The following is a 14,824-nucleotide window of genomic DNA, read 5'->3' as shown; positions in this document are numbered from 1 at the left end:
AGATAGACAGGTAGATATAATCTGGATTCTACCCCTCACTAACCATATATTTTACAAGCGGAATATTCTTAGAGATCATCTAATCCAATCTTTTCATTTAATGACAAAACGTAGGTCCGGAAGGTTAAGCAATTTAACCAAGTCCCATAACAAGGTGTAAGCAAAATGGTTAGGGGTGGGCACTGTAAAAAAAGGAGGCTTGCTTAACTGTCTATACCTCCAGCCGATTATAAACTGCACCGAGAGTCTGCATCATCTCAAGGAGTCTTATGAGAATAAGACTGCATCATCTCAAGGAGTCTTATGAGAATAAGACGACTTACGGACAGGGTAGGTACCTGGTCTGACACTGGATTGAATAGAATCAAGTGTCCAAAAGACTTGAAGCTCCACAGCTCGCTAGGAAGGAGCCATTTGCCAGAGGCCAGAAAAACCACGGTGAACTGTGAGGCCTCCCAACACGTTTGCTGCTATTGCAATAACATGGTCTCGAAGAGGTGGAAGACTTGTACACTGACAATGGCCAAAAAACACTGGAAGTGGCTTAATTGGAATTGGGATATATAAACGCTAAAACGGAGCTCCTGAGACCCCCTATTTTCTAGACAATCGGGGCCAACGGTCTGGGAGCCCGCTGCGAAGGTGGTTATCATGGCAAGGGAGGTCGGTCCTGCCCCGCCCCCTCCTTACCTGCGAAGGCCTTGGGTAGGAGTTCCGCGGCTCGCGCGCCCATGTCGCCTCTCTGCGCATGCGTGCGCGGCCCGCCCGTCACTCCCGGTGTCGGTGCAGCGAGCGGTCTCCAGCTGGTCCCTCCGCCGGGCTAGACCATCTGCCACTTTACACTGAGGGTCTCAGCGGGTCCGGAAGACAGAATCGTACCTGATTGGGACAGGTGACCTTACCAGGGAAACGGACAATCTTTCGTCAAACGAACTTTACCCCGGAGAACCCAAGCAGGGCACCTCAGGAGGCTTCGTCCCGGCCAGGGACGACCAGCTCCGCCTCCGTCCCCGCCTCGAGCGGAGGTGGTCGGCCGATTGGGATTGTGGGAGATGTAGTTCGCTAGAAGGGGCGATGTGCGCCTGCGCCTCTTCGGAGGGACTTAGGGAACGTCGAAAATGATGCAAAGATCGAGTTGGCTGCGTGGGTAGCTGCGGCTCAGAGGGCGAAGGTAATTTTTTGGGGGCAGGGGAAGGCGAGACTGTTTCCCCGGAACGGGACCTGAACAGGTTTCTTCGGAGTCACGATACATGACGCTTAAAACCTGCCCTTTTATTAATTCAAGTACTGTTGAGGGGCTGGCGACAGGCCAGAGGACAAAATCAAAATAGGGATCTTCTGGCTTCGAGTTCAACCACTGACGTGGGGACTGAACATTTCCCCTCTCTGTATAGGAAGCAAGTTTTTTAAAAAGGACAAAGAAAAAGGATAAAAAGAAAAGGCAGAGGCTTGGGAGGTTTTTTTTTGAGACAGAGTCTCACTCTGTCGCCCAGGCTGGAGTGCAGGGGCCAGATCTCAGCTCACTGCAAGCTCCGCCTCCCGGGTTCCCGCCATTCTCCTGCCTCAGCCTCCCAAGCAGCTGGGATTACAGGCGTTCACAACCATGCCCGGTTAATTTTTTTGTATTTTTAGCGGAGACCAGGTTTCACCATTTGGCCAGGCTGGTCTCGAACTCCTGAGCTAAGGTGATCCGCCTGCCTCGGCCTTTCAAAGTGCCGGGATTACAGGCATTCATTTAATCTTTACAACAGCCCTCTGAGATAAATGCTGTTATTTTCCCTATTTTACATATAATGAAATAATAAAGGTATCAAGTTCATTGACTTTTTTAGGGGGAGAAATTACACAATGTATGTAAACCACTTGGCACTGTGCCTCGCACATTAAGCAATATATTTTGTTATGACTGTGTCTCCTAAAAGGAGCCAGGAATAGGTGTTAGCCTTCTCAGCTTCTGCATCATAAACATTATAATCATTTATTGCCATCTATATAGGAGCACAGAAAAAGATACAGTATAAACTCTTGATTCAGAGGGCTTTAGTTTTAAGAAAACAATCAACAAAATACCTCATGTGAAAGAAAATAGGATTTCTGACTGGGCGCGGTGGCTCACGCCTGTAATCCCAGCACTTTGGGAGGCAGGCGGATCACAAGGTCAGGAGATCGAGACCATCCTGGCTAACACGGTGAAACCCCGTCTCTATTAAAAATACAAAAAATTAGCTGGGCGTGGTGCCGAGCGCCTGTAGTCCCAGCTACTCCGGAGGCTGAGGCAGGAGAATGGCGTGAACCCGGGAGGTGGAGCTTGCAGTGAGCTGAGAATGTGCCACTGCACTCCAGCCTGGGCAACAGAGCAAGACTCTGTCCCAAAAAAAAAAAAAAATTCTGTAAAAGTTAACTCTTCTAGGCAGCATCTTAAACAGCATAAAAGAAAAACAGGCCAGGTGAAGTGGCTTATGCTTGTAATCCCAGTGTGCACAACATAGTGAGACTCCATCTGTACGAAACTTTTAAGAAGATTAGCCAGGTGTGATGGTGTCTGCCTGTAATCGCAGCTACACAGGAGGCTGAGGTGGGAGGATCACTTGAGCCCAGGAGTTGGAGGCTGCAGTGAGCCATGATCGTACCAGTGCTCTCCAAACTAAGCAACAGAGTGAGACCTGGCCACTAAAAAATTTTTAAAAAGAAAAATAAGGCCAGGCACAGTGGCTTATGCCTGTAGTCTCAGCACTTTGGGAGGCTGAGGCAGGCGGATCACCTGAGGTCGGGAGTTTGAGACCAGCCTTACCAACATGGAGAAACCCCGTCTCTCTAAAAATACAAAAAATTAGCTGGGCGTGTTGACACATGCCTGTAACCCCAGCTACTCGGGAGGCTGAGGCAGGAGAATCGCTTGAACCCAGGAGGTGGAGGTTGCAGTGAGCCGAGATCGCACCACTGCACTCCGGCCTGGGTGACAGAGTGAGACTCTGTCTCAAAAAAAAAAAAAAAAAATGACATGGTTCGGTAGATACAGCCACGGAAAGGTAGCCACTATGTTTTGTGAATAAATAGGTATTGCTAAACTATGTTCAAGAAGCGATGGACCAATTTGCACCACCAACATATTTGGGAATGTCTGTTACTCCACACTCTTGGGAACACACATTAATAGTCTCTCTTTAATCTCTGCAGTCTAATAGGTGTGTATCAACACACACACTTAAGATTCCTTTATTGTAATTATTGGCTGGGTGCGGTGGCTTATTGTAATTACTAAAGTAGTAAGGAATTACTGCTCTCCATCCTTCTAGTCCACAAAGCTGGTGGGATAAACACTAGTTATTTTGATGATACATTTGCACAAGGAGGTGGGTAAATCAAGATGGTGTTCACACAGCTGTCTCCCTCCAGATGACCTGGTCACTTCTCCACTCTTTGGGCTGAATTATGCCCCCCATATTGAAGCCCTAACCCCCAGTACTTTAGAATGTGACCGCATTTGGAGATGTTATTTAAAGAGGTGATTAAGGTAAAATGAGGCTGTTAAGGTGGGTGATAATCCAATCTGACTGGCATCCTTATAAAAGGAGGAAATTTGGCTGCAGAGACACACCAGGGTTGTGCACACACGGAGCAAAGTCCCTGTGAGGACACAGAGAGAAGGCAGCCATCTGCCTGCCAAGGAGAGGCCTCAGGAGAAACCCACCCTGCAGACACCTTGATCTTGGACTTCCAGTCTCCAGGACTGTGGGAGAATAACGCTCTCCTGTTATTGAAGCCCCAGTCTGTGGTGCTTTGTCACATCAGCCCCACCAAACCAACACAGCAGGTGTCTTTGATCCTTATACGTCCCTTCAGTAGGTCCCAGAGATTTGTGTTACCCAAACTGTTTTCTCCCAGATGGAACTCTGAAAGCAGGCAGAAGCTTTCCTCCTCATTTTCCTCTTGCTGAATACACCCTGCCCAGAAGGACCAGCTCTGGGATGCTGCCTCCTGCTTTCCTCTTTCGGAGTCATTCTGCCACCGTGGAGATTTGGATTTGGGTGAGCTGTGCTGGGGGTGCGATGTGGGGCAGAGCCTCCCCATCCGCAGACAGACAGGAATTTCTGATCCTGGGATTTCAGGTGTGCTGAAGGGTGCTTGTGCGGATGGCACAGACTCTTCTCTCTTCTTGCTGTAGTTGGCCTCTAAGAGAAAGGCACCAGAAGCTCTTTCTCTGCTCTTTGAGACACGCTTCTTCAAGCTTCGTGGCGTCTCTCTCTCTCTTCTGGGTCCCCCTACTGCACAGCCTACTCCTACCCAGTGTCCTTGGCTGGCTTCGCCCTTCTCACGCGATTGGTGCTCTCAGATTCCACGCCTCTAATTATGTTCATGATCTACTCTCTCTTGCCAACGCCAGTGCCTAAACCTCCTCCTCGAAGCTAATGATTGACCCTGGAGTGGTGTCACAGTGTTGAATACAGGAATCCCTCAAGGTGTACAAAGAAGTCCCACCTCCCCTCTGAGCATCATCCCTCCCTCATTTTGCCAAAGACAGGAACACCTCTCACCCCAGATTGTTAACACCTTCCAGGCAGCAAAGGCGCAAATGAAAAGGTGGATTTACTGTGGGTGCTGAACAAGGGAAATTAATCCTTTACAGATTGGATGGTTTGGCCAGGTGTAATGGTTCACACCTGTAATCTCAGAACTTTGGGAGGTTAAAGGGGGAGGATTGCTTGAGTTTAGGAGTTGGAGAGCAGCCTGGACAACACAGTGAGACCCTAACTCTACAAAATACAAAAATTAGCCAGGCATGGTGGCACAAGCCTGTAGTCCCAGCTACTCAGGAGGCCGAGGTGGGGGTTGCAGTGAGCCAAGATCGCGCCACTGCACTAAAGCCTGGGCAACAGAGTGAGACTCCCTCTCAAAAAAAAATTGCATGGTTTCCAATAATTGGTTTTCAACAAAAGTAAAGGAGGATCTAATAGACTCCTCAACTGAGTATTTCATTTAAAATGATTTTCAATGGTACATTTTCCTGGTGCATGTAATTGAAGCTTTCAAGGAGTTGAGTGATACTGTTATAACAACTTATTTTTGTTTCCTGTGACTTTCTGGAGTTTGGTGATATAGGAAATTTAAAATGCTGTTTGGGGCCAGGCGCAGTGGCTCACACCTGTAATCTCAGCACTTTGGGAGGCTGAAATGGGCGGATCACCTGAGGTCAAGAGTTCGAGACCAGCCTGGCCAACATGGTGAAACCCTGTCTGTACTGAAAATATAAAAATTAGTTGGGAGGCCGGGCACGGTGGCTCATGCTTGTAATCCCAGCACTTTGGGAGGCCAAGGCGGGCGGATCACATGAGGTCGGGAGTTTGAGACCAGCCTGACCAGCACAGAGAAACCCCGTCTCTACTAAATATACAAAAATTAGTTGGGTGTGGTGGTGCGTGCCTGTAATCCCAGCTACTCAGGAGGCTGAGGCAGGAGAATCACTTGAACCAAGGAGGTGGAAGTTACGGTGAGCCGAGATTGCGTCACTGCAATCCAGCCTGGATAACAAGAGTGAAACTCCCGTCTCAAAAAAAAAAAAAAAACCACAAAAAAACCAAAGAGGTCGAGTGTGGTGGCTCACGCTTGTAATCCCAGCACTTTGGGGGCCAAAGCAGGAGATCAAATGAGGCCAGGAGTTGCAGACTAGCCTGGCCAACATGGTGAAACCCCGTCTCTACTAAAAATACAAAATGAGCCGGGTGTGGCAGTGCACGCCTGTAATCCCAGCTACTCAGGAAGTTGAGGCAGGAGAATCACTTGAACCCGGGAGGCAGAGGTTGCAGTGAGCCGAGATTGTGCCACTGCACCCCAGCCTGGGCGACTGAGCGAGACTGTCTCATCAAAACAACTGTATGAATGACATTTGCCTACTTTAATCGACGAGGGAATAGAGAGAGTGGATGAGAAACATGCCTAGTTTTATGCTTGAATCTAGAAGCCACCAACGCTCCCTCTAATCCTCTAGTGACTTACAGAGAAGCATGGAACTTTATAAACCACAGGATAACTAAACTTTACTGAAGCTAAAATCTGGGGATTACAGAAACTGTCAATAATTAGAGGAACGTTTAATGGTACTTCAAAGCATAAAGGATACTATCCTTCAGAAATGGGAGCTATACAGAAATCTTAACACACCAGGTTATGATCACGATGATCAGAAAAGTCTCAAATCAGATATACAATATAAGGAAGAGACACTGCCTCGTTAGACTTGGGGAAGAGATAAGTCACTTGACACTGATCAGAAGGAGGCTGGGCAACTTTTACACAGTGGAATCTATAACCAAGATTATAAATGGAACCCAGGTGATACACTTGGGCTTGTCCTCATGTTTCTTTTCCCCATTTTAACTCAGATACATCCAGCAGTCATGGCTTCAAAAGCATATGATCAAAGATTAGAAAACATATAACTTATTATTTTTTTTGAGACGGAGTCTCGCTCTGATGACCAGGCTGGAGTGCAGTGGCGTGATCGTGGCTCACTGCAACCTCCACCTCCTGGGTTCAAGCGATTCTCCTGTCTCAGCCACCTGAGTAGCTGGGATTACAGGCGCATGTCACCATGCCCAGCTAACTATTATTTGTATTTTTAGTAGAGACGGGGTTTCACTGTGTTAGCCAGGAAGGTCTCGATCACCTGACCTTGTGATCCACCTGCCTCGGCCTCCCAAAGTGCTGGGATTACAGGCGTGAGCCACCATGCCCGGCTGAAAACATGTAACTTACAAAAATGGAGGTGATTCCTCATGTTGTCAGACAATACCAGCAACAACAACAACAACAAAAAAGAGGTGGTGACGGTCAGAAAAAGAGCATAAAAAAGACCAAGATACCTGTATGTCTCAGATATGCTACACTAACCAGTCTTGTTTTTAATGTCTCTATTTATTAAAAAATAGCAGATGAAGTAAGGGTGAGGTCTTTTTTGTCTTTTAGCAGTTTTTCTTTTGGGCCAAGTTCATGATAAAAAACCACCATGCAAATAGCAAATAATTCTTTCAAAACTGGCCCCATTTCTGAATTAGAAGGCTTCATTCCTCTTTAACCCAACAGATCTTGCCATTTTCTCCAAGCTGTACAGTTCCACTAGCCACCAACTGGAGGGCTGCAGGAAATGTTTTATGTTCTGCTAATTTTACTCTTTCAGAAAGAGTTGCAACAGTATCACCCCTCTTCACAGGAACAGCTTCTTGCAAAATAATTTGTCCAGCATCTACATCTTCCTGGAAAAGTAAGCAAAAGTTTTGAACATTACCTTCTAGCCAGTGTAATTTACATCTGACTACTAATATTATGTTGGTAGAAAAAGACATACTCACAGCTACAAAGTGTACAGTGCACCCAGTAATTGTGACTCCGGTTTCCAGGGCTTGCTCATGGGCATTCGAACCCTTAAAAGAAGGGAGCAAGGATGGGTGGATATTGAGCATTTTTCCTAAAAATTAAAAAAAGCATAGCAGTCAGAATTTAAAAATCCTGAGTATTCTGTTAAAGGAATATGTTTTCCTATCTAGATCTGAAGTCAAACAGGAGTTGGATTCTGGGATGGATGTTTTCTTTGCCAAACACAGAAATGAGATAAAAGGAAGTTCTCATCCACGAAGGTCCCAGAAGCAGCAAGTACCCTTCTTGCACAGCCAAAGGCATGCTGGGGTGCTCTGAACAGACACTCATGGTGACAGGAAGGTGGGGAGTTCAAGCTGATACCAGCTTGTTGCTGGCACATACTATTAAAAAGAAGCAAGAGGTTCTTACATAGTGTCTATGTGCTTGACTTCTAACCACAAAGTAACCCATCCACCAGACAGATGCTAGATTCGTTCTGTGTGGCTCATGTCACCAAAGGCATTGTCTATTTTATATCACACCACAAGTGCTCTAACTACATTCACCTAAGAATACATAAAGTCTTTGGAGGGAAAATGCATTTATTGTCCAACTGTGTGACCAACTGTGTGCACACATACACAAACAGGATGCAGTCAAGGCTTTTGGGGAGAAGGCAGTAACATAGATAGTATGTGTTTTCTGGCAATAACCTCCTCCTTACCAAAGTCTGGCAATGGTCTGTGTTTCCTGAGAGAGGATGGACTCTTCATTTTGGGACGTATGGAATCATTCTCTTTTGCTTCTAAAGAAGTAAAGGAGGGTCTTCCGAATATTTATTCAGAAGATGAAATATTATCTTTGGAGTAATGTGAAACAAAACTAAGCTACATTAGAAAAAGTGACTAATTACAGCAAGCCAAAGTAAATAGATAGAGAGCAGGTTAATAAATCATCATTGGGTCATTCTTTAGAGTAAAACAAAGGAAATTAAACTGTGACCTGTGTTGAAGTATTAATAAAATATCACAGTCAAACAGGAGTTGGATTTCTGGGAAGGGTGTTCACTACTGGGATTGTCTGGCAAGTTAACTGTTCTGGAGACCATTTTCAATTGATTTCTCAATGTGATGTCAAATAATTTTTGCTTACCATTCCACTTTTGGACAAAGGGGCCAGAAAGAATTCTCATGAATCCTGCAAGACAGACTATGTCTATGGAGAACTCTTCAAGGACTAGGTCAATTGCATTGTCAAATTCTACACGATTTTTATACAGTTTATGATTAATTACCTGTAATAGAAAAAGATAAGCACAACCTTTTTCAATGAATTACCAAAAATAATTAAAAACTCAACCTTTACACAGCCCATACTTCACTTCTTTCTAAAGATATAACTGATAGATTATTAAGAAAGGGACAGGATGAAGGAGAAGGCAAGGCCTGCACCCACCGACAATGGCAGAAGTCCATAGAATAAGTGCCCCACAGACCAGGGTCCAGTGAGGGCAGATTATGAGCTTAAATATGGCCCACAGGAAAGATATTTTCCCAAGTCACTTACTCTAGTAGGAATACCAGCTCTTTCCGCTTTATCTAACCCAGCTACCGCGGCTTTGTTGGAGATGACAACATCAATTTGTGCAGAGCTATTTGGTTCCCGAGTACTGTCTATGAGTGCTTGCAGGTTCGATCCTGAGAAGGGAGAAAAACAACAGTGAGTTCATACCTTTTTTTGAGACGGAGTCTCACTCTGTCGCCCAGGCTGGGAGTGCAGTGGCACGATCTTGGTTCACTGCAACCTCTACCTCCCGGGTTCAAGGAATTCTCCTGCCTCAGCCTCCCAAGTAGCTGGAATTACAGGCATGTGCCACCACGCCCGGCTAATTTTTTTGTATTTTTAGTAGAGATGGGGTTTCACTACGTTGGCCAGGCTGGTCTGGAACTCCTGACATTAGGTGATCTGCCCACCTCGGCCTCCCAAAGTATTGGGATTACAGGCGTGAGCCACTGTACCCGGCCTCACACTTCTTAAAAAAAGAGATGTGCTGTTTTGAATAGGGGACTGTCAAATTTTCTGAATAAATGTCTTGGAAAAGACTGGTGATACGTAAGGCTTCTAAATTCCCTTTCTCTTGGCACAGGCAACTTAAGTAAATATGGAAAAAGCTTCTGTATAGCAGTGGGAACAATCAACAAAGTAAGGAGACAACCCACAGAATGGGAGAAAGTATTTGTAAACTATCCATCTGACAAGGGATTAATAACCAGAATATATAAGGAGCTTAAACAATTTATTAGGGAAAAATCTAATACTCTGATTAAACATGGGCAAGAGATCTGAATAGACATTTCTTAAAACACACAAATTGCAAACAGGTATATAAAAAGGTGCTCAACATCATTGATCATCAGAGAAATGCAAACCAAAACTACAACGACATATTGTTTTGCCCCAGTTAAAATGGCTTTTATACAAAAGACAGGCAATAACATGCTGGCGAAGATGTGCAGAAAAGGGAACCGTCACACACTATTGGGAATGTAAATTAGTACAATTATCATGGAGAACAGTTTGAAGGGTCCTCAAAAATTAAAAAAAAAGAGCTACCATATGATCCAGCAATCCCATGGCTAGGTATATACCCAAAAGAAAGAAAATCAGTGTATCAAAGAGATATCTGCAGTTTCATGTTTATTCTCCATAGCCAAGATTTGGAAGCAACCTAAATGTTTATCAGCAGACAAATGGATTAAGAAAATGTGGTACATCACACAATGGAGTACTATTCAGCCATAAAAAAGAATGAGATCCTGTCATTTGCAACAACATGGATAGAACGGGAGATCATTAAGTTCAGTGAAATAAGTCAAGCACAGAAAGACAAACCTCACATGTTCTCATTTACTTGTGGGAGCTAAAAATTAAAACAGTTGAACTCATGATGATAGTGCAATGATAGTTACCAGAGGCTAGGAAGGGTACTGGGAGAGACAGGGAGAGGGGATGCTAATGGGTACAAAAATGTAGTTAGAACGAACAAAATCTAGTGTTTGATAGCATAACAGGGTGACTGTAGTCAACAATAATTTATTACACATTTTAAAATAACTGAAAGAGGCTGGGCGTGGCGGCTCATGCCTATAATCCTAGCACTTTGGGAGGCCGAGGCAGGTGGATCACCCTGAGGTCAGGAGTTCGAGACTAGCCTGACCAGCTTGGCCAACATGACGAAACCCCATTCCTACTAAAAACACAAAAAATGAGCCCGGCATGGTAGCAGGCACCTGTAATCCCAGCTACTCAGGAGGCTGAGGCAGAAGAGTCGCTTGAAACTGGGAGGCAGAGTTTGCAGTGAGCCAAGATTGTGCCACTGCACTCCAGCCTGGGCGACAGAGTGAGATTCTATCTCAAAAAACCAACCAAACAAACAAACAACACACTGAATTAATATAACTGGATTGTTTGTAACACAAAGAAAGAATAAATGCTTGAGGTGATGAATACCGGGATGTGATTATTACAGGTTGTATGGCTGTATCAAAAGATCTCATGTACCCCATAAATATATATACCTACCATGAACCCATAAAAATTAAAAATTAAAAAAATTCCCTTCCTCTTGGGATAATGGATTAATAGATTGTGAAAAGCATGGATATTCCTGGTTGGCCTTCAATTCCATCCATATTGCTGCAAATGATGTGGTTTAGGATATGTAATTGCTCCTACAAATTCTGTATCTTATGATCTAGCATTGTAGTAGAAACAGTATAACATTATGTCAAAACTGAGTGATGAGAAATAAGCTGCTTAATTAAGCAAGAAAAATTGACCCTCTCAAGAACCACTATGCTATGACCATTACAATAGTTTCTTTAAAAAAACTTTTTTTAATTTAGATTCGGGGTACACACGCTTGTTTAGTACATGGGAATATTGTATAATGGTGGGGATTGGGCTTCTAGTGTACCTATTACCTAAATAGTGAACATTATACCTGATGCAAAAATTTTCAACCCTCACCCCTTCTCCCACACTTCCCTGTTTTGTCTACTGTTTCCATCTTTTTCTTTTTTTTTTTTTGAGATGGAGTCTTGCTCTGTCGCCAGGCTGGAGTACAGTGGTGCGATCTTGGCTCACTGCAACCTCCATCTCCTGGGTTCAAGCGATTCTCCCGTCTCAGCCTCCAGAGTAGCTGGGACTATAGGCATGCGCCACCACACCCAGCTAATTTTTGTATTTTTAGTGGAGACAGGGTTTCACTATGTTGGCCAGGATGGTCTAGATCTCTTGACCTCATTATCTGCCTGCCTCAGCCTCCCAAAGTGCTAGGATTACAGGCATGAGCCACAGCGCCCGGCCCTATTGTTTCCATCCTTATGTCCACATGTACCCACTGTTTAGCTCCTACTCGTGAGAACATGCGACATCTCGTTTTCTGTTTCTGAGGCAGTTCACTCAGGATAATGGCCTCCAGTTCCATCCATATTGCCGCAAATGATGTGGTTTTATTCTTTTTTATGGCTGCACCTTACAATAGTTTCTTTGCTTTATTATCAACTTGGGCCTAAAATACATTAAAACCTTAAGATCGACTTGTAAAGCAATTAAACTTCTGGGAATGAATCCTGAAGAAATATCAGAGCTGGGTGTGGTGCTGCATGCCTGCAGTCCCAGCTACTCGGGGGGCTAATAAGGTGGAAGGATTGCTTGAAGCCACAGCTGGAAGCTGCAGTGTACTATGATTGCATCTGTGAATAGCTACTCTACTCTAGCCTGGGCAACATAGCAAGACTGTCTCAAAAAGAATCATGATGATCTTGGCCATCAATTAAAAAAAAATCAGATATGCATTTAAGAACATACTGAATATTTGCAAGAATGTTCATAGCAATGTTACTTACAATAGAGGAAAAAAAAATCAGGCTACATCCATCTGAGAGAATACAATACTCATTACTTTATCCCTTTATCCATAAAGGTCAAACATAAACTTCTTAATAATATAACAATAAAAATTCCTCAACTGTTTTCAGACTTTTCAACAACAAAGCTATGATACAAAATGAGCTGGAACTTCTATCTTTTCTGGTTTCTCTTTAACCGGCTTTCTGACATCCTCTACTTTTTTCTTTGGGAGCGGTCTCAAATTCCTAAGAGAAGTGGAAAGACTAAGAATGCTGAAAAGACAAAGACAACCCTCATGATTCCCTGCAGTCCCTAGACTCTGCCGAGAGTAACCTTACAATCTCAAAGAGTGCAGGGAGGAAAGGAAGGGCAGTCAACAGCTCTACAGTGAAGAAGAAGCCACATCTCACCTGTTCCAGATATTAAGACAGCCACTCTGGCCTTTTTTTTTCCAAAAGAGAAATGATTTTTCAGGGAGCCATTCTTCAACAATGACCCATTTATTTGCATGCTTTCAATCAGATTCTTGACTTTCACACGTGGGGAGCCTTCATTCCAAACATATCCATAAATAAGTAAAGAACAATTGTGAATTAACAGGAATAATGGAAAGAAAAACATTTTATGAAAACTTTAGGGTATATTTTATCCTGAAAATAAGATAATGCAAAGACTAAAATGAACAACACGTTTGTATCACTTAACACTATTCATTCATAAAAACTTCCAAAAGGTGAACATACGTAATTACTTCAACTAAAAGCTACAGATCACATCACTATCTTGAAGCACATAGTGGAGATACACAACTGCCTGCCAGTATTCTGCCCCTACTCCCCAAATCTTCCTAGTGAGACCACCCACAGTAGTGCCATGACCTCCTGGTCTGGGGGATAAGCATGTGACCCAGCAAAACCATTTAAAGACTTGATATGGGATGTTAAGAAAGAGAGGGTCTCCTTTCTTATTGTAATGTGAGCTGAAGGATGTTATCTTTCCGTCATTTGGAGAACCCGCTTGAAAATGAATCCTACACAATAGAGGAAAGAAAGGCAGATATAGGTGAAGTCAGCAAGGTCTGACTTTTTTTTTTCTGTTTTTTATTTTTGTGAATCTTCTCTGGATCATTCCAATTTTAGCATATGTGTTGCCGAAGCGAGCATGTGACATCTTTGTTAGTGAATCTGAGTGGATTTTCTGCCCCTCTGCCAAGTTCTAGCACTTCTAGCAGAGTCCTGACTGATACAGTACTTGTCAGGGTGCTCGCTATTCCTTGAATTGAGCTGAGTGACAAAGCGGGAACCATGAGGTCTTGTGTGTGGGGAGATTACTTTGGGAAGTGATCCTGTGGGGTGTGGTTGTGCATGCATGAATAAGAGATACGTGGTATTGCTGGGGTGGGTGCTGTCATGTTACATCTGTGTAAAGATAGTTGCCATAGCAATGGCTGCACTAAAAGGTGGGCAGAAAGCTTGTGAGGCAAGGCTGAGGTATAGCTAATATTATACAGCTAAAATTATCTACCTAAAAATGCATAAGGAGCAAGTACCTTCAGCTCGTGCAACCACACTGCCAATCACCCAGGCTTCTTCCTTGTGCTGCTGGATATCCCTCAGAATCTGCTCTGTCTGCTCCTTTGATACCACAAGGGCAGCGCCAACCCCACAGTTAAATGTTCTGGCCATCTCTTCCTCAGAAAGGTGTCCTTCCTGCTGTAACCATGAGAAGACCTTGGGGATCCTCCAGGTCTGGGCATCTGAAAATAGACATGAATTGTTTGATTTTTCCTACCTTCTCACACAGAGTACAAAAGTATGCACATATTCAAAGATATGGAAATTATAATCAGGCTCTGCTATTTTATGTAGAGTAAAACTATAAATTGGCCTCTGAGAACTTTTTATTTGGGGATCCACTGGTACCTTAGACATTAAGAACATTTTTTGTTGACACACTTGGCCAGTACTTACAATTGAACGAGGTTTTGTGCTACATTAACGAACCAGACCCTTAGACATTCCCTAGTGGATTAGATAAGCTAGTAGCTGAATTCCAGCAAAGGCCAGTATACCATCCTTTTGCAAACGTTTGGCTGAGTCTTTGCGATGACCAAAATGCACCCAAAGTACAATGCAAAACTAAATGGCTTGTCTACTTATTTAGAGAAAATGCATACACTACTCAGGAAAAGTTATGCTAATGGAATGCAGATCAACACCCTCTCCCGCTCATTCATTTTAAAATTTAGACTTCCTAGGTCTGCTATAAGAATACATTCTCTCGGTGGGCGCGATTGCTCATACCTGTAATCCCAACACTTTGGGAGGCCAAGGCAGGCGGATCACATGGTCAGAAGATCGAGACCATCCTGGACAACATAGTGAAATACCTTTTCTACTAAAAATACAATAATTAGCCGGGCGTGAGCCTGTAGTACCAGCTACTCGGGAGGCTGAGGCAGGAGAATCACTTAAACCTGGGAGGTGGAGGTTGCAGTGGGCCGAGATGGCGCCACTGCACTCCAGCCTGGTGACAGAGCGATATTCTAACTCAAAAA

General features: G+C 44.0%; 2 protein-coding genes across 3 annotated transcripts in view; both read right to left on the bottom strand.

The window, feature by feature from the left end:
• Positions 1-1,000, bottom strand: part of DNAJC28 (DnaJ (Hsp40) homolog, subfamily C, member 28) — a 3,772-nt gene extending 2,772 nt beyond the window's left edge. Inside the window, exon 1 of one of the 2 annotated variants that reach the window (XM_011950045.1) lies at positions 880-1,000. The gene's annotated coding sequence lies outside the window, so the exon portion shown is untranslated. Of the gene's footprint in view, positions 1-338; positions 757-879 lie in introns of those variants that run through there. The other variant, XM_011950046.1, reaches the window with a different exon arrangement.
• Positions 1,001-6,613: 5,613 nt separating this feature from the next.
• GART (phosphoribosylglycinamide formyltransferase, phosphoribosylglycinamide synthetase, phosphoribosylaminoimidazole synthetase) overlaps positions 6,614-14,824 on the bottom strand; it is a 45,966-nt gene continuing 37,755 nt past the window's right edge. The window contains exons 16-21 of the mRNA XM_011950059.1: positions 13,817-14,023; positions 12,678-12,815; positions 8,920-9,050; positions 8,506-8,647; positions 7,347-7,462; positions 6,614-7,250 (exon numbers count right to left, since the gene is read on the bottom strand). Coding sequence (XP_011805449.1) covers positions 7,059-7,250; positions 7,347-7,462; positions 8,506-8,647; positions 8,920-9,050; positions 12,678-12,815; positions 13,817-14,023 — 926 coding nt within the window. The 3' untranslated portion in view covers positions 6,614-7,058. The remainder of the gene's footprint in view (positions 7,251-7,346; positions 7,463-8,505; positions 8,648-8,919; positions 9,051-12,677; positions 12,816-13,816; positions 14,024-14,824) is intronic.

This window comes from Colobus angolensis, unplaced genomic scaffold (assembly GCF_000951035.1).
Source record: "Colobus angolensis palliatus isolate OR3802 unplaced genomic scaffold, Cang.pa_1.0 Scaffold300, whole genome shotgun sequence".
In the NCBI taxonomy this organism is placed as follows: Eukaryota; Metazoa; Chordata; class Mammalia; order Primates; family Cercopithecidae; genus Colobus; species Colobus angolensis.
Note: the sequence above shows the minus strand (reverse complement) of the source record. Positions and strands in the feature narration are given on the sequence as shown.